Here is a 24,478-nt window from a genome sequence, read left to right as displayed (position 1 = left end):
CAATGGCTCTAACATTGCTCTACTACCTTTGCAAATAATAAGAAAGAACAAAATCTCTGTATTTCAAAAATATAACACCACTCTAGAATTACCCAAAGAGGTTATAATGCAATTTCTGGCAATAAGTCTGACAAAAAATCAGGACAATTTTTAGAAGGAAATCATGGCAGACCGTGCCTATCCCATAGCATGGTTCCAGCTCCACAAGGACTTTTGGGGCACTGCCATGGCAAGACTAAAAGGCACATCCCTGGGCACAAAGCAAACACTGATGGTGAGCCCTTATATTAGTACGCCCAATGGTGATGATCTCTGTCCACTCCTGAAAGATGAGCCACTTAGCAAAATGCTCGGCTTACTGAGCTCTCTTGGCACCCCTGCTGTACACCCTCCACTCAGGCCTTTCAGTAAATTCTGCAGTGCAACTATTAGTCAGCACATCCCAACCTACTGCAAAATACCAGTGACTAGGAATGACTTATTAATTTAAAGAGCACCCTTAAATCATCTGTACTTTGCGTCAGCCTATTGGAGTGCCTGGGGCAGACAAATACAGAAAAACTCAGAAAACAAAGGGAAGCAAACAAACAAACAAACAAAAGCAAAAATTATGCTGCAAAATCATACAAATAGTAACATTGCTATTAAGCCAAAATAATAAAGTGCACAGAAGGGGAAAGAAACCAGATGGTCAGTCATGTGGGTGGTCTCCTACAAATTCCAACTCTGGAATTGGTTTTGAGATACATATAAAGTTAAGTTAACCTTTTCTACCATTTATGCTGTTTGAGTATAAAGTTCAATTGGAAAAGTATGAGTCTTTGTGATAGCTGAAACACTTAAAGGACAGCATGATTGTAACAGTAAGACTACAGGCTACATCAGTAGAATGGTTAAAGACTGTTTAGGCAGAATCAGAGTCACAAACTATTATTTTAGGAATAAGACTCATTGTAACTTTTGACATAATAAGAATGCTAGAATGAAAGGCTGCATCAAGTTCCTTGCATGCACAAAAAGTCCTGGGCAAGGGAGCAAAATGATGCACTATTCTGGTTGCAGCTATGCAATGCATGAAATTGCTGCAGCTTTGGAGAGCTGTGATGCCTCCATTGTAGGACCAGGAGGGTCTGTTGGACCTTTCCAGTAGGAAGATGGAGCAGTTCCTCAGATTCCATGTTCAGAAGCCTGTCAGTGGACTGTATGAAATGATGCTTGCCTAAATTTCTTGCTCTCTATTCTCTGTGCAGTAGCAATTTTTCATTTCTATTGTAGTGTGTTTGTATATTGTATTGTATTGTAGTGTGCTTGAGAGAACAGAACCCTAGTAAAATAATAATTTCTAAGGAATTCTAAATCCTACAGAACTAGCAGAGCTGGCAGGTAACCTCTGAAAAGTATTGTAAGGCATGTCTTAAAAAGACATGAAAATATTATGTAAAATATCTACTTGCTGTTTGGTTCCCAAAAGCAGCTTTAGACAATTCAGCTTGGAGAGAAAGCAACAGCATCAACAAAAACAAACAAACAACAACAGCAAAAAAGCCAGAAAAACCCCAAACAAACAAAAACCCCACCCTTTTCTTTGGAACACCTCCATGCGTTTTTGCCACCTGAGTATCTAGGATGGAGCAGCATGTGGCCAACATCTGATATTTTTATATTTTGATATTTTTCATATTCATTGGTATTTTTCTCCTTTGTGCCTGTAGTGATTTAAGGGACTAACAGCTTGGCTGATAGTCCTCCAGCATGGACATGGTGTGCTGCCAAGGCACACCCTGCCCCTGGTTTCGGGCTGCCTGTGGCCAGGCTGAACATGGGGGTCACGGCAGCCAAAAGCCCAGTGCAGGAACTCTCAGCTTCCAGCTGCCCCCAAACTAGGCAGATGATAGTGTACGTATAGTCATTCTAAATCCATGGCTTGATTTGTCTCTCCTCTTAAGTCAAGACTGAGCTCTAAAACTAGCTTGAAAGGAAGCACATGTGGGGACTCTGGACTCTTCAGGTTGGTGTGATAGGAGATAACTTGTATTTTACCCCTAGCACCCAAATGAAATTCTATAACTTGCAGTCCTGCAATAAGAATTAAAACCCTGACAAACTCAGCTCCTGAAACCCTAACTATATCCCACATTGACAGACCATTCTTTCTCTTGTTCAGAAGGGTTGACACCTGAGCCCTGAGCTCAAAGGATGCTCAAAACTACTGCCTGATGCCAACCATTTTGTCTTACCGTTGTTTTTGCAGCTGATGTTTTAATTATCCATCCAGCTTTGTGGTACAATGGGTACCATTGCATTCACTACTTTGATTATCATTTATTGCTGAATTTTAAGCACCATCCTAATTAATAAAAAATACTTAAAACAGCTGTATTTTCCCTCCAACAGTGGAGAAGCAATAATTTTATTTTCATGAAGAGCTACATGTTCTTTTCATAGCAAATGTCAGGATAAAATTATGCAAAATAATTATTTTTTAATTTGTCTCTTTTTAATAGTCCAGTGGAAAATCTTTTTCTTTTCATTTAGTTCTCACTGCAGTTAAATAAAGTACTTCTTTCTTTTTTCAATTCTAATTTTTTTTTCCACAAAAGAAAAAGAGGGAAATTACTCTGATAAAAATAATAAATTTTTCCACTGGGAACTAATGCAAAACGTTACTTGGTGTTATTTTTCTCTCACTTCAAGACAGAAAGCTAAAAGTGAGAACAAATGTTATTTTTAAAAGCAATAGTGTTGCTTTCTTCACTTTTTTTTTAATATGTAACTTCTCCTTTTCTGTGGAGAAACTGGAATGAGTGGGAAATAGATGAAATACCAACTGAAATGGATATTTCACCATAAGCAAATAGAAGCTTTCTCACTTTTGCAAATTAAGAAGTAATCATTAAAATTGAAGTAATATTTTTAAAATACCAGAAATGAATGTTGGTCAAGTCATTTTTATTTTCCATGTAGTTAAAGATGAAGCCTGCCATCCTAAAATGTAAAGTATTTCCTAAGAGTCTCTCATGGAGTCCAAGTTTCTGTCTGCTCATGCAGGTACAGCTCTCTCTGGTGACCCTGGCTATTGCCATATCACTGCTGCAGGAGAAACTCCTCTGGCAGCGCCAGCTTGAAGATGTTAGAGGTGAAGATGCTTCCCTGCTTAAAAAGTGGGTGAAGGCAGGAGGAGTTGCCTTCATGAACCACATGTCCAGGTGTTGGCAGGGAAGGGCTCATGACTAATCACACCATGGCCAGCAGCTACAGGGTGGCACTTCTGCTCTGCTAGGGTCAAGGTAATATGCTGACTGCCCCTCTGGACCTGTGCTGCTGCTGCTGCTGCATGCTCTGCTGAGTTGTCCCAAAGGAACAGTGCACTGAGGAGACTCTGAGACGTAAAGGCTGGACCACATGGGGATGGTAGAGCTTCTGATTGCAGAAAATGGGGGGTGAGGTGGAGTGGGGATATTGAGAATGATGGTCACATTGGGAAGGCATCAGGTAAGGTACACAATGTTATAGGTATTATCTGCTATAGTATTGGTTGCATCAGAAGTAGCCCAGAATGGTGGTGGCCTCCATCCATGGAGATACTCAAACCCCACTGAACACAGCTCTCAGAAACCTATCATCTGATTGAGCAGGGGAATTAGACAAAATGACTTTCAGAGGCCCCTTCCAACCAGCCATTCTGTGAATCTGTCATCGCAAGCCTAGGCTGGCAAATCTCCATCTCTAGAAGTTAGTCCTTCCTTAAGAAATTCTACCAATGGGAGGAACACCCTTCATGACATATTGTGCAATCCTCAGACTGGCATTTCTCTCAATGAAGACACTTCAGTTTCAGTAAAGTTCTTAAACTCAAAAAATCACAGCATATCCTGAGTTGGAAGGGATCCATGATGATCACTGAAGTCCAAATCCTGGCCCTGCACAGGACATCCCAAGAATACACCATGTGCCTGAGTGTTTTGTCTGAACACTTCTTGAACTCTGTCAGGCTGGTGCTGTGACCATTTCCCTGGGGAGCCTGTTCCAGTACCCAGCCACCCTCTGGGTGAAGAACCTTTTTCGAATACGCAACCTAAACCTCCCCTGACACAACTTCATGTAATTCCCTTGGGTTTTGTCACAGGTCACCACAGAGAAGAGATCAGTGTCTGTCCCTGCTCTTCCCCTCATGAGGAAGCTGTAACTGCAATGAGGTCTCCCCTCAGTCTTCTCCAGGCTGAACAGACCAGATGACCTCAGCTGCTCCTCATAAGCAGCTCCCCTCAAGGCCCTTCACCATCCTCATGGCCCTCCTTTGGACACTCTCCAATAGTTTTATATCTCAGTTTTACTGTGGCACCCAGAACTGCCCCCAGCACTTGAGGTGAGGCCACCCCAGTGCAGAACAGAGCAGGACAATCCCCTCCCTTGCCCGGCTGGCCATGCTGTGCCTGATGACTCCAGGACACAGCTAGCCCTCCTGGCTGCCTGACTCACATGTAACCCCAGGTCCACCTCCACAGTGCTGCTCTACAACCTCTTGCTCCCCACTCTGTATGTCAATTGGTCTGAAGCAATCCATATGGATATGTATTTCTTTTATGGTAGGGATGACACTTGACCTGAGACAAAGGGCCAGTCTAAAGGCCTGTACATCACTGAAACTTCATTTAAAATTTGAAGTTTGGACTTGAATGAAACTTGAATATTAGTGGGTAACAAATGGCACATATTACCAAGAAGCATATTTTAAACTTCAAGCACTTTATTTAAACTGCCTCTTTAAAAAATACAACATCTAAAAAATACAGCTTTGTAAATGCTATTTGACCGTATTCAGCTGTGGGACTCCAATTTGGTATTGAACATAATAAAATAACAAAATCAAACCAAGATGATCAAAAGCCAGACAGGTGCGGATCTCAATCACTGTCTCTTTGAAACAGTAAGATATATCCCATAGTCCATGAATGGTGCTGTTTCTTCTACTGAAGCAGCATATCTATGTGATTTAGCTGCAGATAGGCAGGTGATATCACTCTCAAACAGTGAGGGTCACAGGGCACTAAGTCAGCTTTGTGCAGCATATCTGCACATTTCACTCAGCAGTGGACCTGATGCTTCATATTGCAGAATATAAATTAGTTTCCAGATGATGACAAAAAAATCTACCTGATTGAGATACTGACAGGGCAGGACACAGTGGGAATAAGTGGCTATGGAGCTGGGACCCTGCAGCTTCCTCAGAGATACGTTCCAGAGGATAAAGCACCTTTCTTGTCTACCTTCCATCTCAGATGAGACAGCATATGCTTGTGTATAGACAAGGCCAGAGGTCTGCATCCTTTGAAGAGTTTAGCATAAGATCGTTTTTTTCCAAAGACAACCTCTTGTCCTTAGGGTTTTAATGGGTTGATGCATCACCCATCAGAAAACAGTTTGACTGTAACAGTTCATCTCTTATCATACCATGTTCTAACTGCATGTTATTTTACACTGCAGTACGAAATAGAGGACTACCTGAGCAGACTATCCAAATGTAACTGTATCACCTACTTGTATGTGAGCATTTTATTCTCTGACAAAATGCATTCTTTTCAGCTCTTACTTTTCAAATTCACAGGCATCTTTCCAGCTCTGGGTGTTTCCACTTTTCCTTATAATAAGAAAGTGCTAAAAAGCACATACAGTGCCTTTTGAGTACTGGTGTGCATTTCTCTAACTGTCACATTTAACCTGCTGTGCTTGTGAGGCAAGTAACTGTTTTACCTTTATGTCCAGGAACCAGCATCTGTCTATTCTGTAATCAGTTGACAAGACGCCTTGGCAAGCCCCTTCCATGCTTGAGAGACTAGCTGCTCTTGCTGGTGATTGACATAAAGGCATACCCAAACTACAGATTGCAGTGACAGAAGGCTGAGGGTGGCTTTCTCCAGTGGGTACCACGTGGCAAGTCTTGAAGGTATCCATAATTATAATAAATTATTAGGAAGGGGGTTATATAGGAAAAGGCTACAGGGGATGGACATTATTTCTAAGTAGGCATCTACACCATCCCATGACAGGAAACTGATAGGAAACAGCAAAGTCACAGTGGGGCCCAGATTAGCAGGGGTATCCCACGAGGAACACACTGCACCTTTGAATACCTTGCAAATCTTAAAACTGCTGCTAGTTCTTTTGCATCTACACTATTGTATTTGTTCTATCAGCAGGGTCAGCTTCAGTGAAGAATGAGCACTGCTGCTCTTTACCACTGTGTCATCTCAGCTGCCTGACATGGCTGTGAAAACGCTTGTCTGCACTCCACAACCTTTAGAATAACGGCAGCTCAGAAAAAGTCTGCTTTGGATGCAACATCCAAACACACCACACTACGTAAGCCAAGACTCTGAGTGCTGTATTTATGCAGAGGAAGTATTCATATCAAAACCACTAGGTGCTATAGACAGACACAACACTATGGACCAGCACTTATAATGATCCTGTTCTAACCTTTGTGGGTTGAAGCTGTAGCCTCTAGGCTAGTAAGATAGAAAAAATTTAGTAGTGATAACCTGAAATGCATGAGAATTAGTCTACTGTGCCCTGGAACAAAATACAAAGAAGACGAGGCTGATATACTGGTTCATCCAGGCAAGCACTGTGTTCCTAAGCAGTAGGCAGAGAATTTGCACACCCAGAACTGTAAGAAGCTGCAGGCAGAGAAAGTGTCTTCTCAGTCAGGGACAAGGGGTTATCTTAAAAAACAAGCTATAAAAGTTTATATTCTTTCCTATGTCACAGTGAAATTTATCCCACATCACTTGAGCCATATAAACAAGAGGCTTAAGTGTAAATGAGTGGCTTGCTTATGTCAGTAAAGTGAGAGGAACATCCCATTCAGATTTTACTTCTCCATCCCTTGTTAGGGGAGAGTAACACACTTTTCAGACATGGTTATCACTGAGTATTGGGATGTAGATACTAATATCTATGAGAAAAGAAATGAAACCTTTGGTTCTGACATGGTGTAAGTTTTCTGCTATCATTGCTCCCTGGAGATGCTTGAGCCCAGTCAACATTACTTACCAAAGCCCTTGAATTTCTGCAGCTTTGAATAAGCTAAGACTACGGCTTTCAGCATGTTGTCCAAAACCAGTGCTTTCCTGGTGTCATATATCCGTGGGCATTGAATACGTGCAGAAGGACTATGTGTGAAGTAATTTATCAAATGAACTGCTTTTAAATTTAAAAAGCACGAATATTTAGATTGCTGGGTGAGGGTGTGTTTTTCAGTATGACTCAAATTTTGTGGCAGTGGTACAGCAAGATGTAGGAGAGGACAACTGGCTTTGGGCAGTGACACTGCTTTTTCATCCGGTTCTGGAGCGCTGCAGGAGTTCCGATGCTGGCTTTCCCATATGAGCTCCGCAGGTCTGCCAGGCCATCACCTGCGGCTCCTCATCGCCCTGTCTTAAGGGACGGGCCTCGGGGTGACCGGCCGGCAGGGTGACGCCCCAAAAGGGCACGGGGAGCAAGGGACGCGAGGGGAGTGGGCCCAGGGGTCCCACGGCCGGGCCGGGAGCCAGGCGCGGGGCGCACCCCTTGGCGTTGTTCGCCCCCCGCGTCCTTCCTGCTTCCGGGGGCCGCCGCGGGGAGGATTTGCCGCAGATGACATCAGCTGTGGATGCTGGAAAGGCGGCGGCGGCGCGGAGGATGCGCCGGCTCCCCCCCTTCCTCCTCCTCCTCCTCACCAGGTCCCTGCCCTGCACCGTCTCCGTATAAAAGCGCCGCCGCCTCCCCACCCGCCCTCACTCCCTCCTTGCCGCCCGCGGAGCTGCCGCCGAGCTCAGCGCCCCGGAGCCGCGGGGCGGAGGCGATGGCCACCGTAGTGGTGGAAGTGGACTCGGAGCCCTCCTGCAGCATCCCCAACCCGACCTCCACCTCGCCCAGTCTCTCCCACCGCTTCCTAGACAGCAAGTTTTACCTGCTGGTGGTCATTGGTGAGCTGGTGACCGAGGAGCACCTGCGGCGGGCCATCACCAATATCGAGCGAGGTGAGGCGGCGGGAGCTGGGGCGCCGCAAGCAGCGCCGCGACACCCCCCGCCGGCGCCCTGCCCCTCCCTGGGCGCGGCCGGGAGCCGGGATAGCGCCCGACATGCATCCCGCCGTGCCGCGGTCTTCGGCTCTTTATTCCCCGGGGGTCCCGCTGCAATCGCCCACCCACCCATCTTCCCTCGCGGGGTGCGGGCGCTGCGGAGCGGGGCTGCGGAAAGCCGCAGCGAGCCCCCTCCCCGCCATCGCTGGGCGGAGGGGCCGGGTCGGGAGCGCAGCGCCCGCCGCCAAGCCCGTCTGCCCGGAGACACCGGCGGGTGGGCGTGGCAGGGTCCGCACTGCGGTCCCGGTGGCTGCTCGAGGCGGACAAAGGGCGGCTGGGGATGGGCTGGATGGGCTGGGCTGGGGCTGCCGCCCTCAGTCCCCCGTCCCCCACCGCCACGCTAAGCCGGCGGGGTTCGGGGCGTTTTCCCTCTCGGCAGCAGAGGCTGCGCGGGCGGGAGCGCAGCCGCGCCTTTGTGTCTAACTTTGGGCACTGGGACTTTTCTGTCGTCTGGACAATTTTTCAGGACCCAAGTTCTATATACGCGTATATATTCCAATAAAGAAAACCCATATGAGTAACAAGGCTGTTACCCGAGGGCTCAGCCTCGTTATTGTCCGACTGCGGCTCCTCTGACTCTGCGTTTATTTGTCCTTTTCTTAAGACGGCGATGCACCGTGGTATTGCAAGTGAAATGACAGTTTTATAAGTTTTCGTTGTGGTTTCTGATACAATAGATTGCAGTGTATATGCGGAGAGGAGGGAAAAAAAAAAAAAAAACAAAAACAAAAAAACAACGGTATTAGTGGAATAACGCATGAAGAAAATTATTGCCGGACCTTACAGTTGCTTAAACTCAGTTGATAGCTGATTTTATAATATGTATTTTTTGTTCTGGGCTGTTGAAAACAAAGATTTCTGGAACTGCCATTGTTAAGACTGAAGAAGAGATCCCTGAAGGAGGAATTGGTAGCAGCCTTGTCATGTAGGTGTGGTTCAGCAGTCCAGCTAGGATTTCATCTGTGTCTCTATTGTTGCTTTCTCAACCATTGTTGCTTTAGTTGCTTATTTCTCTGAATTCCTTTTCATTACTGTTTGAGGTAAAAGGCATCCTCATCTCAGCTAACAAGTTTCATCATAACCTGTTCATCTTTATTGCTACCATTGTCTCTTGGGGAGAGCTACTGAGGCAGGTGCTTTGTCATTCAGAGCTTCTTCAGTATTACACTTCCTTAACTCTATCTAATTTTCAGTTCAGTTGTGTCAGAAGAGAACTGGCTGCATTTTAATTAAATTGTTAAAGGTTATAAAGCAAATTGCTAAAATTTCTTCCCTCAAGACAGCTAATATCCTCCCTCTGAAGAAATGCTCTCCAGTCCTTTCTTGAATCTCCTATTGTACAGTTGCTGCTGCATAGCTCAGTTGCTGCTGTCTCCTGACACTAAGCATAACACCCACTTACAGGTTTAGGTGTTCAGAGGGAGTGTTTTGCCTTTTAATTAATCATTTTGGATTAGAAGTCACCTTGCTGTTTCTAGTATCAGACCATCTGATTGAGATTTTTGCCTGCTAAGAAAACTCCTTGGTGAAATTTTTAGGTACATTTTTTCTGGATGAATACAGTGGGAGTCTGATGCTTTGTCTATGTGAGGCAATTGCCTGCTCAGCTAATATTTTTCTCTTTGGAAAATCTGCTGTAGTCTGGGAAAAAAAAAAACACTTCTTGCTCCCTTTATTCTCAATAGAGCTTTAAATGCATTGTGATTCTTGATAACTCTGCCTTACTGTCTTCTCTGGTACATCTCCTGAGTACCATCACTGAAAACTGTGGATTCATGCGCCAAACTGCAGAGCAACGTGTCAAAGAAAACATCTGCTGATAACACATCAGTGGTGTGATGCTACGCAACCTGGTGGAATGCAGAGTCATTTCTTAATATATCATGGGGAGGGAATGGTGAGGCAAGGCGCATTTTCAGTAATTACATTTTGGATGTGACTTTGCTAAGGGGGCAATTCTCCAACCCACCGTCCACCAAAAGAGAAGAGGGGAGTGAAGAGGAAGCTTCAAGATTTTTTTCCACTGATTTAGCAGATGCTACTGGGTGTGCCCTCCCTGCTGTCTTATTAGTCCTGTGTCTAGTGGCATTGCACTCCTAAGACTGCAGAAAGAAAAAAATAGCTCCAGTTCAGCCATGTTTACAGCAGTTACGTCCACACTGCTAAGCCATCATTGGATTGACCTTGGATTTTAGTTCCATGTTTGTTCCACCAAAAACCTGATTTAGTGATACAATTCATTTAATACATTTTGCTCTGCTATAATACACATGCATAATTTTTGCATCCAGATTGCTGAATCATGCAGTTGCATATTTTGGATAGTGTACCCAAATTCCAGCTTCAGCTTCTAGGACTGCTGCGTGCATAGGGCATAAAGGCTTTTGTCCCCTTGGCTTTTTTTTTTTTTCCCCTATTTATTTTGTGTTGAGTCCTGTATTTCGGACATTGCCTGGCTCAATCAGGCAATGATTGAGCAATCTTGACTACATCTAATCGGAGCCTTATTCCTACAGCAAATTAGGATTGCATCTAAAGGAGCTAGGGATGGTGGACAAGTCCTTTCATTAGCAGCGTTGATGAATCATAGTCCATGTTAAGAGACCTCCAGAAAGCGTTTAGTTTCTCTGCCCAAGCTTGGTGTCATAGGCCAGGGAGCTGTTTCTCTTCAAGATTCTTGAAGTTCAGCACTCATTCATTCAGTGTATTTCAGCTTTGTTATCAATGTCAGTTTAATAGTTACTGTTTTCATGTGTGTTCTACTTGTATGGTATTATATCATCTTGGTATTCTTGCTCTCAAATATTCCAACACCTGGAAGATATTAAAGCCTCTTTAGATGTATTTTGTCTGCCAAAACTTGTCCCAAAAATGTACCATATGGTCAAGTGCTTTCTGAGAAAACAAAGTAAGGAGACTTGAAGAGTCTTGCTGCTTATGCCTCTGAACAATGATGCGTCAGTCAGGAAGTGGAGGTGGCTGGTTATAGCTCAGTTATTTTTCTCAAGTGGTTATGGAACACACAGGCACACACTGTATTTTCAATTTTTTCTTGAGATTCAAATGGCAGCTACTTAATTGTTGGTAGCATGTTACAGTAAGCTTGCTACTACCTTTACTTGGATGCACTCTTCTTGCAGAGGCTTCAGGCTCTTGAAATGCAGATGTTCATATTTGCATGGAGAACCTACTCAGAGCTGCAATGGGAGACTAGCACTGCAGATCTGGTTTCTCTGCTATTCCTTCTTTTCTCCTCATGCTTCATCCCTGCAACATGCCTTCTGCCATACTAAGTTCTGACATTTCTGCTGCCTTGAAATAGAAAATACATATAGCATGGGAAGTGGCATTGACAGTAACATCCACAGCCTGAAACCCCGAGAGAAGTGTTAATTCTAGACTCATTCTGAGGGGTTGGACACACACCTCTTCAGGCATCTTGTTGTCAAACCCAAAAGTGGTCTAATCCAATAATTCCATGCAAAAGCATGGTCATGTGGGGAGGAGCCACTAGACACTTCCTCACCAGCAGTCTATTTTATGTTTGCCAGTTCATTTGTGTAGATGTAATGATGTTTTTTTTAGGACAAAAAATGAGTGCAATTTTGTTTTTCAAAATTGCAGCAGTGCCTAGACTTGTAGTGTTACCGCCTGCTCATTATTGCAAAAGTAGAAAATTTTCAGAATAATTCAATTTTTTTCAAAACACAATTATATAAAAATCTGAAGTATATTGTACTTTTTTTTCAAATTGTTCATTGAAATCTTATGGAAGAAAACTATAACCTTGTCTGTTGGCTGCAATGACTTTTTTTCCTGGTTGAATTTCAGTCCTTAAAAATTTACTTTGGAATAATATATTTTTTGGTCATAAAAGTGTCGAGTGGTTCACTTTTTAAGTAGCTGGGGAAAAACAGTAGGGAACAGATGTGTAGTTTGGTTTAAAAAAAAAATGATCAAGCACAGCATTTTCAAATTTCAGAACCAGAGTTCTGACGCTTCATAAATAAAAGATCATTTAAATTTCAATTTAAATTATGGTATGCTTCAAAGATACTGAATGAAGAAGTCAGCAATTTAATACTTTATATTTAAATATTAATTAGCATCATGCTAGGTAATGCTGTCTTTTTCTTCTCAAAAGGGCAACATGACTGAAATGTCCTCTGAGTGATTCACTCTTCTGCTTTTGTAAATCTGAATGTTAGGATTTTAAAGTCATGTCAGGGACATTGGTAACTTACTGTGAAGTGGCTACTACTGCAGTTCTCAAGCTGGGGCCTTAAAGAATGGTCACCCTTTGAAAGGCAGATTGTCTTTTTCTGATTCCTGTCAGAATTCTTCTGAGTGCATTTTGAAAAATAGCTTTGTGCCTTGGAAGAAATTTAGGCTGGGCTTGGAATTTAGAAATATGCAAATAGCTTGAATGCAAATAGAAAAGTACTCGGTTAAAATTTACAGTGCTCATGTGTCAAGCTACATGTGTTTTGTGTTTTGAATTTTAGGAATCCGATCATGGGACACAAACTTGGTCGAGTGCAACTTGGATCAAGAACTGAAACTTTTTGTGTCTCGCCATTCAGCTCGATTCTCTCCTGAAGTTCGAGGTGAGTTTAAGAACAGAACTGCTAAATTACACTCTGAAATTTCCTGGCTCATTAGTTTTAGGGCCTTCTTAAAGTTAAGAAAATTTATCTTTTGATTGAACAGTTTCTTCATGTGGCACCAATCTAGAAGTCCAGTGACGGAAGCGTATTATGGTAGGTGGTGTACATTCAAAACAATAACTGGAAAGGTTAGCTCTATAGTTGGACAGAGCCAGAGCTGATGTCACTGTTGCATTACTGCAGCTCAAGTCCTGTATTTCTTCCCAAAGGATGTGAACTTAGTTATCTTTCTTGGTATGTGAAGCTGAGTTATGATGAGTCTGCCTTCACTCCTAGGAACTTTCTTTGGCTTGTATGAAGAAATCAAAAATGTATAGGGCCAGTGAGACTAAATCTCTTTTGCTGCCTTTTTTCCAAGCCCATTCTTCCTTAAGAGTATTCATTCAATAAATTGAAACTTTTGTTTCCAGTTTTGTGAAGTGTAAAATTTGGGTTTGTTCTGGTTTCATGAGAATCAAGTGTCTGGTAAGTTTTCTAAAATCTCACTACTCTTAATACCGTTGCTGAATGAGTATGGATGAATTTAATCAGGTTTCTCATATGAACATATATGACCTTTTCAAAGGAGTAGAGGTTTCTGATTGGTGAAATCATTGTGGCTATACACATGTTGAGTGCTGTCATACAGTACAACCTACTACTGACAAGTGTTAAAGATTCCAGCTTCTGAAACATATCTCATGTGTGGTAAAAAAGGGCTATGAAATTTTGTATCATGCTACTAAATCAACTTCCTGAGGTCAGTTGATATACATTTTTGACAAAGAGACCCTGATGCCTTGCTAGCTTGACAGCATTGACCTGATGGTTTTAAATAATCTACAAAAATGTCCTCCCTAATTTTTCCTTCTTGCAACATATGTTAGAGCAGTTTTTCCTGTATCTCCCCATATCTAGAGAGAGTTAAGCACTGCCAGGGTTAAGAAAAAATTATATACTTCTATGATTTGTCCTCTGGTTTGAAAACCAACATAACTAATAAAACAATCCACAGCATGAAGACTTTTGAGTAAAGACATGTAGCCCCTTATTTATCTGGATGTAAACTAGGGCCTACAATACTTGTCTTTCATTTCATTTTAAATGTCATGAAGCCAATTCAACTTCTCAGTGACATTTGTTGCTTTGCTATATAGAGAGGGAATTTAAGAAATGCAAAAGGCAGTGCATTCCGTTTTTGGCATATCTTTGTTTTACTTTAAAACCCTAAGGATCCTATGTTGCTCCTGTAGCAAAAATATTACAGCATGACTAGTATTTTTACTGCCTCTTTTAGATGATACATTCTAATACCAGTGCGTGTATTAAAATAATAAATAAGATTGTGCACTCCTTTTTCAGCAGAAAGAATGTAGAATTGTTTAGGAATTTTTCTCTGGGAATTGTATTTTTGATTGATTTTTTTCCCCTTGTTTGTCTAGACTTCGCTGTTTAATCTGTCATTGTGTTGAATTCTAGCTTAATTGCATGTGACTGGAACTCATCAACATCTCTGACAAGCAGAAATGAATGTGTTTTTCACTACTGTTCAGTCTTTAAGCAATAAACTGCCAAAATCTGTGTTTAAAAAGCATTAAGTGAGCCTGAAACTTGAATAAGGCAATATCAAGGGATAAAGCTGTTTTGATCAACTTCTCATCTAAAATTTTGTGGAGAAGTGCATTTGTACCTCCAGAATCCCACTGTACACATCAGAGAATTATTTTACTTTCTTTCTGCTGTTCTCTGATGTTGAATTTTGTATGAGGCTCCTTTGTATCCTCTCTGCTGTTTGGCAGAGAGAAGGCTTTTTTGTTGCCACATTCCAATAAGATGTCAGAATGTTTACTTTGTTACAGCACCCAAATATTAAATTTTGGGGGTTCAACTACTAAAACTGTGGACTTTCAAAGAGATGATTGTAAGTATGTATTCCTTTGTGGTCCTAAACTCAGAAATGTAATTTGGTAGCTAGGTGACCTTTTGGCCAAAGGAAGTATTCATCCAAGGTGATGGGATTGCCTGTGGAATGTAAGTAAACAACCTTTTTTCTTCAGCCCTTTGAGTCTGAAGTCTCTGTGCAGCTTACATATAGGAAAAGTTCACTCTTGAGGAAGGCTCCTGGTTTTCTCAGGTCCAACTCCTGGCTGACTGGAGTCGGTTTGATTATCATGTTTAATTATGGTAATTGCAGTGGTGGCTCAGTGCATGCTTGTGTGCTTCTCAGAACAGCTTGAGGATATCGACAGCAGCAGTGTGAAGGGCAGCAATCTTTCTGAAAAAGGAAACTTGGAGGAAACGGGGCCAATCCTGTCCCCATGCCATACGCCTATGATGTCAAAAAAAAGATGTGTAAGACATTGTTTGTCAAAGCATTTGTGTATTTTCACGTAAAGAATTTAAGGTCAGATGCTTCTCCCTGTGTAGTGAATAGCAATGTAGATACTGGTACTGAAGGGAGCATGATTAGATCCCAAGACTATTTTTGTGTTCTTTTCAAGGGGATAGGTTGTTACGGTAGTATTTGTGCACATTGTATTCAGCTGTTGGGCAATTTGAGTGATTTGTGATTCCTGAAAAATAAGATTCAGAATGGAAATGCCTGCAGATTTTTTCTGCTACCTTGTAAAGCAGCTGAGTTAGCAGACTCCATAATAATAATAGATCTTGGAGAGGTGATGCTGCCAGGTGATGCTGGTGAAAAATGAGTAACACAACTAATTAAATGGTTGCCATGACAACAGGCAACATGACTTTAAAGGGGTATTCCAGTGGTGCCTCTGTTTTCTTTGTTATGTATTGATAACTTCCATCTTATGGTAATATGAAAAGAACAAAAAAAAAAGGCAAAAAATGTACAAGCTGGAAAAGGAAATGTGCATCTGGTAGTGAGGCAGAACAAGTCTTGGAAAGAGCTCATTTGAAATTGCAGCTGTACCTACCAATCTTTGCTTAATTAACAAGAAAGTTTCAGCTGCATAAAGCAGCGTCACAAAAAACCATGTTTTTGGGTGGGGTAGGATGAAGCTGTTGAGGGCCCTTCTGTAAGACTTGTACACTTGTATTTTATCTGTCAGTTTCCATCTGGAGACACTTAACTGCTGCATTTGTGCATATTCAAGCCTTTGTCTAGATATAATCCATTTTATTTAAATAGTTGTTCACCCCCAACCTTCTAATAAATACTGCTTAAGATATGCACTGTGGCTACTTTGTACTTTGTCCTGTGGTTATCAAGAACATCTATGCATTTCCTATCTGAATAGTACCAGGAGGTCTCCTGTTGCCCATTAGCCAGTGCAGATGCCAACTTCTGACTTAAGTGAGTCCTTCCTTACCTGTGCCTAGGACTATTTTATTGCCAACCTTCCTGCAGCCAAAGGGGATCTTGGCAAAGTGCAAGACATGTTTTATTTCCTCTTGACAACTACCTGCATCAGAAGCAGCAGTGGGCTTGCCTCCTTCAGGCTTCCTGAAAAGTCTTTGCTTTATGATACTGTCATTTTTCCATAAAGCCTTAACAACTTCCCTTCTGACAGTTACCATTTCAAAAGTTACTGTTTCAGGCTTGTAACCTGAGGAGAATTTTTGGATCTGGGAATTTTTGTCATCAATGTGCACAGCTCCATACTTCAACAAAGTGGTGTATAGTCCCATTTCCTTTGTCAAAGCAGACCTAAAACCAGTTAACATCACAACTAGTAGCTTGCCATGTGAATTTGTGGGTCACTAATAAAATCCTTAACAGCATGGGTTTTGTGCTGATTTACTTGAAAACTGCATTTCATCAAAATTCCTCAAGTCAGGACATAGATACTTTAGCTAAAACTATCATTTGAAAGGAAAGGAAAAGAGACAGGAAGTTGAGACCAGATTTTTCAGGTGCTATCGGAGTGCCCTAACCTCCCTCCTAGGAACTAATTTTGCTTAAGATCTGAGGTGGCCTGGTATGCACATTTAGGGACATGCTACAAATAGGATTCTTCAGGTATTTAGAGGCTGTGATGATAGCTGGGGTAGCTACTGAGTGGGATCATTTTAGCTCATTATATGTTTAGGGAAGTTAATTTAGTTGGCTACTAGACTTGCTTTGTGTCTCAAAGTGCGCATTGAAAGAAAATGGAGGCAGAATTGAAAGGGTAATTGAGCTGACTCATGCTGCAGTGGCTGAAAACGGTGTCCCTGCAGGGTGACCTGCAGCTGCCAGTGGTCCAGGGCTGCAGCCTTGGGGCTGCCCAGCAGCACAAAGCCAGGAGCCCCTGGGTCCTGTTGGAGGTTGTTGATGGGAACATATGCACTGGACTGCTCCTGAGCTTTTTGTGGGGAGATGCTAGGATTTTGGTGGTTCAGGAGAGGATTACAGTGGAATAGCCTATGTGTTTGGATACAAGAATTATCAAAGCCTTCTTTTCTTAGTACTTATTTAAAATTCTAGAGATGTTCTAATAAGTCTCTTTATCATCTTTTTTACAGTGCATAAGTTGTTGCATTTATGTGACAATCATTTTGGCATTGACTTCCATTTCTGCTTTTTTTAGGAAAGATCTCAAGGAAAATTAGCATGCATTTGCATTGCTGCCAAAACACTGTACCTGCTGATGTTAAACTGTTAGTGTGAATCAGCAAAATTAGTGAGAGGTTATTTTGAATGCCTTGTATCAAAATTAAATACAACAAGTTCAATTGTCATAGAATAGCCCCTGTTTTATGGGAACAGGTTTTGGCTTGTGTGAGGCAGCTACCAAAGGCACGGGATTAAGTAAGATATGAATAATGATAGCATTTTTATGAAATTTGAATACCCATTCCTCTTTATTAGAATGAAAATTAGGCATACCTGATATGCTTATTATATTCACAGGTATACTCAGAAAGATTACTTTGTTAAGGGTTATCTGATAGAATTATAATTCTTAATATGTTGCTTGTTAGATTCCTCAATCTTTTTTGTAATATTTTGTCTATATGGGATTTCTGAAACGGAAAATTTCAACAGTATTTTATTTCTGACCTCTGCCTAGTATCATTTACAGATGACCTACCTCTCATCTCTTCTATCATGGATTTATGATAAATATGTAACCAAAATATCATTGCCACTTTTAAAATCTAATTTCTTTTTGTCATGTGCAATGCTTTTGTCAGATGTTTGTTTTTCTTAATTTTGTTAAGACTTACGTACTTTACCTTTGTGGAATTTGTTACTTTCTCATTTAATTTATCAGTTACTTGAGAGAAATATTAAAGGTTTTAATTGGACTTTATAATGAGAAGAGACTTGATCCAAAGGCCTCTGAAATAATTGAATTGGATTTTGGATTAGAGAAAGTACCATCTAGTATTTTGAAGTTAGAACAAAGACAAAAATACCCCATAATTAGCAAAAAAGTGAACATTTTATCTTCTTTCTTGAAAGATAAAAATATTACTTAATTTGAAGTGAATTGCCTACCACTATATTCAGAAATAGAACCAAGTAAGAAGAGTTGAGACACTCCCTGTCTCCAGACTGGGTGGAATGGGGAGCTCATGTTTACTCCCACTGCCATCTGTAGAATGAGAGTTGACACTGTGGCTACTGATTTCAACCTTGCAAGTGCTCCAGCTGTCATCTGCCTTATAGAGACAGGTACAAGAGGTGCATCCACGCTGGCTGTCAATCTGTGTGATTCTGACTGCCAGGAGTATTCCACAGTACCTCACAGCCCCTCTGAGTAGGCAAGTTAAGCACTGCAGTCAGTCCCAAATAGATAGCTGGATAATTCTGTAAGAAAGGTGCATGTTTTTGCATCAGCTCCCCAGATGGTCCCACCAAAAAGGCAAGATGGTTAGTTTGGCGTTGTGGTTGCTGGTGGTAATCTGTTCCTAGAGCTGAGAAGAAAAGCAGTGCTCCTGGTAACCTGGATTTACAAATTTAAATCTGTTTGTGATTCAAAACCAGTTGCTGATAAAATAAAAAATTGAGTGTAAAAAATTGTATTAAAATAATAACCAATTCATAAACAAACTAGTGTGAATTTCAGTATTGTTTTGGTGTTGCAATTTTATGTATTTTAGTACTTCAAAGCCTGTCTGTAATGGTGAGCTGAGTCACCGTCCTGTGTCCCTCTGCCCCTGTCGCATGCATAGCTATGTGTGGGACTTTATGCCCATCTGCAACTCTGGAAAATTCGGGGTGTTATTTAAAACAAGCAATCAACCTCACAAAAGAACCCTCCAAAGCAAAACAAAACAAAAACCCTCTTGCAAAAGATTAGCCATATTATTAGACTGTATAATTTCTGAGTGATTCTAAGGATCTATGCAGATTTTAACCTGGAAGTCAACTCCTCACTGTCGAAGGCTGCCTTTGGGAGCTGGGCCAGTGTTATGGCAGTTGTAGCTCTTGTGATTAAGAGACTGATCCCAGCTTTGGCTCCCAGGTGCTGAGTAATGACTAAGCTTTCCCACATCTTGTGAGCTCTTTATGGTGGATTGAGTATCTCCCCCACACTTGAGAGACTGGAAAGAACAAAAGTCAGGAAATTCACTGGTCCAGATACAGCTGAATCAATAGGTGAAGATAAAACCAAAGAAACAATCAAAACTGAACCAACTAGAGCAGTGAAGAAAATTGCTCAGCACCTCACACAGGCAAAATAATGCCCAACCAGTCTCAAAACAGCCCCCACCTTAGTAACTAAAAACCCCACCTTCCTCCTCTACTCTAACTTTTGTTGCTGATCATGATATTGCATGCAAGTATTTGTGTACCGGTCAGATTTTTTTTTTTTTTTTTTGCTGACACCACTGTTTAACTTCTTAAAGTAAAGGGGATGGAATTTGACGGAGCCCTAAGAGAAGCCAACTACAGGAGTCTTGCTTCCGATCTTTAGGCCTGGAAACAGCACACATCCTGTCATGGGTATATGGCCCTCCAGCATGCTTTCTTAAGCTCAGTCTGTGTCCTGTAGTTTTCCCACTCTTCTAGAACTTGCACAGAACTTGGAAAAACTTTAAAAAATATATGTATCTTTTGTATGTGGCCAGTACTTTAAACAGATATAGAAAGCAAGCCTTCAGGAGTAAAAATGCAGGTGTTGGAGTAGTGGTTGCTGCTGCTGCCTAAAATCTGTCCCCCACAAGCCTCTCCTGTGGAAAAGCAAGTTGGGATAACCTCCAGGCAATGCAGTCAGACCCTCACTCAACACTCACTGCAGCTGGCTCAGCAATAGAGGCAAGAAAGGCTCTTTTTGCAGGGTTTTATTCCAGCGAAGGATATCACATCTAGCTGAAGGGAACCCAGCAAGGTAAAAAAGAGGGTGACCATGTGGAGGAGACAGCTTAAGAAGGGGAAGGGGTGAGGGGTGGACCCAAGGGCTGGGCAGAGGGGTTTGGTCTCCAGGGAAAGGGGGGTGGCCACCAGGGATACCAATTCAGTGAGAGGACAGGGAAAGGAGAAATCAGGGGAAGTTATGCAGGGGAAGCTGTGGCACAGAAGTCCAAATGGGAGACTGCTTTTCCCCCAGGAGGACTGACCTGGGAATTGACCGAGGTGGGAGAGTTCATGAGATGCTACAACTCCCCCTTTTTTTCTTACTAAGAAGACCTCCCCAATGGACTTCTGCATGCCCTTAACTAGACAGGGAAACATAACAGGATGCTTGGGGGTGATGAGTTGATCTGTGCGTTTGAGAAAATAGATGTGTGTAACTTTAACAACCCCACTTACCTTCCCCTCTTATCCCCTCAGTTTTACTGAGTAGAAAAGGGGTGGGAAAACAGGGGGAGATAACAGGTAGCAAACTAAAAAGTGCTAAAGCCAACAACAAAAAAAAAAGGGGGGGGGGGGTGGTAACTGCAAATAATGAGTGAATAAAATTCAACAGAGAGTCTTCTGTCTTCAGGAGCAGCAGAGGATCATCTTCTTCTGTGAGGGACCTTTGTGTATACAGTCTTTTTCTTTCTCTTCCTCCATGCTGCCCAAGTTTGGTCTCTTTCCTGTCTCTGAGGTTCTGGGGAAGTGTCTCTGGGAGCTACGGTTGATGATTCAATGAACAGTTTGACATTCTTGCAGGGGATACACCTGGGGCCAGATTCTGTGGACATGCAAGCATATCCTCTCCCCCACGTTTCTAATGGAAATGGACCATTAGTATTTGTAATTTTGTGAAGGAATTATTTAAAAAGTTGATAACATAGAGAGCTTTACATAATCTTTCTACATTTCATAGTGTTTCAACTCCCCCACGCTGCTGGTCAAGGACTTTCTAGAATGTGCGGTGAGCTCTCTCTACAATGGATTGCCCTGTTGGTGAGTGGGGAATGGCAGTGGTGTGTTTCACTCCCCATTGGTCTAGGAACTGTTTGAAATTTTTGGAGGTGTAAGCAGGACCATTATCTGTTTTGATAGCTTGGGGGATGCCTAGTGTGGAAAATGCTAGAAGAAAGTGTTTGGCAATATCTTTGGCCTTTTCTCCTGAGTGGGCAGATGCGAATACAGCCCCGGAGAATGTATCTATAGACACATGTATGTATTTTAGTCTCCCAAAAGGTGCATATTGTGTGACATCTGTTTGCCACAGTGGTAAACTTTCGAGGCCTCAGGGGTTAACCCCGGCCCCCGTAGAGGGCAACGCAAACTCTTGGCAATTGGGGCAGGAGCCTACGATTGCTCTTGCCTGTTCCCTTGTGATTTTAAACATCTGGACAAGGGCTGGCACATTTTGGTGGAAAAACTGATGGCTCAGTTTGGCCTGATTGAAAATGTCTGTTAGGGTGGTCTGCACTGCCATGGCTAGGAGATCTGCTCTCTGGTTGCTGCGCAGGGGGGACAGGGTAGGGAGGGGGAATAGGGTCGGAAGAGGGGATGGGAGAGCCAGATGAAGGGGCTGGAATGTAAGAAGGGGCGGCTGTGGGGGGAGGAGCAACCAAGGGGAAGGGGGAACCCGACACAGGGCGGGGAGCTCAGGGATTGGGGCAACAACAGGGGGAAGGACTGCGGCAGGGGGAGGGGGGATCACTGGCAGGAGGAAACTCGACGTGGGGGCGGCAATGGGGGTGGAAACCGCACGAGTGGGAGCGGTACCTGCTGCAGGAATGGGGTTCTGAGGTAGTGTGGGGGAATGGAAGGGTGGAAACCGCACGAGTGGGAGCGGTACCTGCTGCAGGAATGGGGTTCTGAGGTAGTGTGGGGGAATGGAAGGGAGGAGGAGGATCCCAGACATCGCCACCAACATGAGTGCCTGGGGTGGGAGATCTTAAAATGCAGGATTTGGCCATGTGGCCGACGCCATCTTGTTCTATAGCAGTCAAGGTCAGACGTGGGTAGAGGGTTTTAGGAGAGAGGGTTTGGAAAGAACCCAGACTAGCATGGCCAGTACTAGTCAGGAAAAGGAATGGGAGGGGACTGGAGGAGGCAGAAGGCAGGTAGCTCTTCTGTGCCTGTTTTAGGCAGTTTCCATCTCCAGACCTATCCTGGGGGGATGGGGGAGAAGGGTCAGGGGGGTTGGGAAACAAAGGTAGGGATACAGAGCTTTTAGAATCTTTAGAACCCTCTCCCAAAGCTTGAATCACCTTATAAATGGAGTGAAAAAGTGGATAGAACTTGCCAACCTGAAAATCACCTTCAGTCTGGAGTTGATACATTGTTTTTGCTACATTATCCCAGAACTCAACAGACAGAGCTGACTCAGCTGTAGCACCCAGAAAGAACTTGAAGCGCCAGAGAAAAAGAACCCGGAGATCACCCTTTGAGAAGTTAACATTATATTTAAGAAGGAGATTAGAAACTTGGGGAGAAAATTTCTTTCTCCTCAATGGAGAATTTGGTCCCCATTAAGCCCTCTGCCTCCTAAGAGATAAAAGAAAGGAAAAAAAATACAAAAAGGTGACAGTCACCGGGCTATACTCACCACCTCGGTGTGTCAGAAAAATATACTTTCAGAGGAGGTTTTGTTAATTAGACCGGTCCTCAAAGCTTCGAGGGTTGTTGGCCACCCCCAGAGAAATCCCCCAGAAAATTGCTGGTTTTTCTCTCAGGGAACTGGAACAGTGGCTGTGACTTAGAATCTAGAGGAGATCCAATGGAGAAGCTTTCAAAAGTCTCAAGGTCTGCCCCACATTGGATGCCAATTAAAAATGCAGGTGTTGGAGTAGTGGTTGCTGCTGCTGCCTAAAATCTGTCCCCCACAAGCCTCTCCTGTGGAAAAGCAAGTTGAGATAACCTCCAGGCAATGCAGTCAGACCCTCACTCAACACTCACTGCAGCTGGCTCAGCAATAGAGGCAAGAAAGGCTCTTTTTGCAGGGTTTTATTCCAGCGAAGGATATCACATCTGGCTGAAGGGAATCCAGCAAGGTAAAAGAGGGCGACCACGTGGAGGAAACAGTTTAAAAAGGGGGAGGGGTGAGGGGTGGACCCAAGGGCTGGGCGGAGGGGTTTGGTCTCCAGGGAAAGGGGGGTGGCCACCAGGGATATCAATTCAGTGAGAGGACAGGGAAAGGAGATAACAGGGGAAGCTGTGGCACAGAAGTCCAAATGGGAGACTGTTTTTCTCCCCAGTAGAACTGACTGTATGGTGAGTAGTTACTGCTGTTGCCAGGGCCAAGGACTTGAGAATTGACTGAGGTGGGAGAGTTCATGGGGTGCTACACAGGATTTTCCTGGGGTAGGACTTAATGCTTGTCTCAAACTAATAATTTAATGACATTGCTCATAATAATTTATATAGTGCTATTGATTTTTTCAAACCTAGTATTACTAGCTGCAAAACTCAAATTCTAAAAGTTCATTAGACATGGAAGATTTAAATATTTTTCAATACTAATTAGGCTTTTGTATATTTACCATTTCCCAGCAATTTTATATATTTTAATCTTCCTGTCTACTGTTTCAGTAATCTTTTTATGTTTCAATCTGGTATCTTATCTGTCTATCTATCTAAATAAAACCTACTACTTAAAAAGTAGAGATGGGAGTCTATGATCATAGCACCATATCAATGGCCTAGATAGTTTGGATGCACCGACTGTATTCTTCAAGACTCCCTTGTGAGAATACTTGCTTTGCACCTAACAACCCTCTGTACCTATTAAAGCCTGTAATTATAACAAGAATCACATTTTGTCTTCAGCTTCGGTGGGATAGTGTCATTGTATGTCAAGCAGTGGATTATCATGTGAAAGGAGATTTTGCCAACATACTCGTTTTGTGATGAATAGCAGGATCTTAAAGTATTAATCTGTTAGGAGCTGTTGAGTGGGGGAAGCTCATTTACTGGGTTGTGCTAATTGGTGTGGGTTGTGGGTTCTCCACAGCCATTTGTAGACAGTAATCAGAGGAAGGAGACTAAGAACACCAAGCCAGCAGATTTCCTCAACATTATAGACTTACTGTTCAGACTCTTGAACAGTATAATGCAACCATTCATTAGACCCCTGCATACCTAAAAAGGCATTATTTTCATTTTTGGACTGTTTCATGGGCTGTGTGCTCCCTTTGTAATTAAATTGCTTTAAATTGAATGTATATTCTGGGCCAAGGAATCAGCTTCTTGCAGAAAATCTGGAAAACTCTTAAAGATTCACTTTATTTTGTGTGTCTCTACATTTTTGAGTTTCATACAGCATGTTACATACTTGAAGAGTTGATGCTCCTCTGACTTTCATTCCTAACTGGAGTATGTTTTCATGCAGTGTCGGGAGACAGCTGGAAATCTATGTAATTACC

General features: G+C 42.6%; 1 protein-coding gene across 1 annotated transcript in view; it reads left to right on the top strand.

The window, feature by feature from the left end:
• The first annotated feature begins 7,664 nt into the window (after nucleotides 1-7,664).
• MAP1B (microtubule associated protein 1B) overlaps nucleotides 7,665-24,478 on the top strand; it is a 76,640-nt gene continuing 59,826 nt past the window's right edge. Inside the window, exons 1-2 of the mRNA XM_068177416.1 lie at nucleotides 7,665-8,021; nucleotides 12,629-12,730. Coding sequence (XP_068033517.1) covers nucleotides 7,844-8,021; nucleotides 12,629-12,730 — 280 coding nt within the window. The 5' untranslated portion in view covers nucleotides 7,665-7,843. The remainder of the gene's footprint in view (nucleotides 8,022-12,628; nucleotides 12,731-24,478) is intronic.

The sequence above is a fragment of the Anomalospiza imberbis genome, chromosome Z, assembly GCF_031753505.1.
Source record: "Anomalospiza imberbis isolate Cuckoo-Finch-1a 21T00152 chromosome Z, ASM3175350v1, whole genome shotgun sequence".
Lineage (NCBI taxonomy): Eukaryota > Metazoa > Chordata > Aves > Passeriformes > Viduidae > Anomalospiza > Anomalospiza imberbis.
This window is presented reverse-complemented; position numbering and strand designations above follow the sequence as displayed.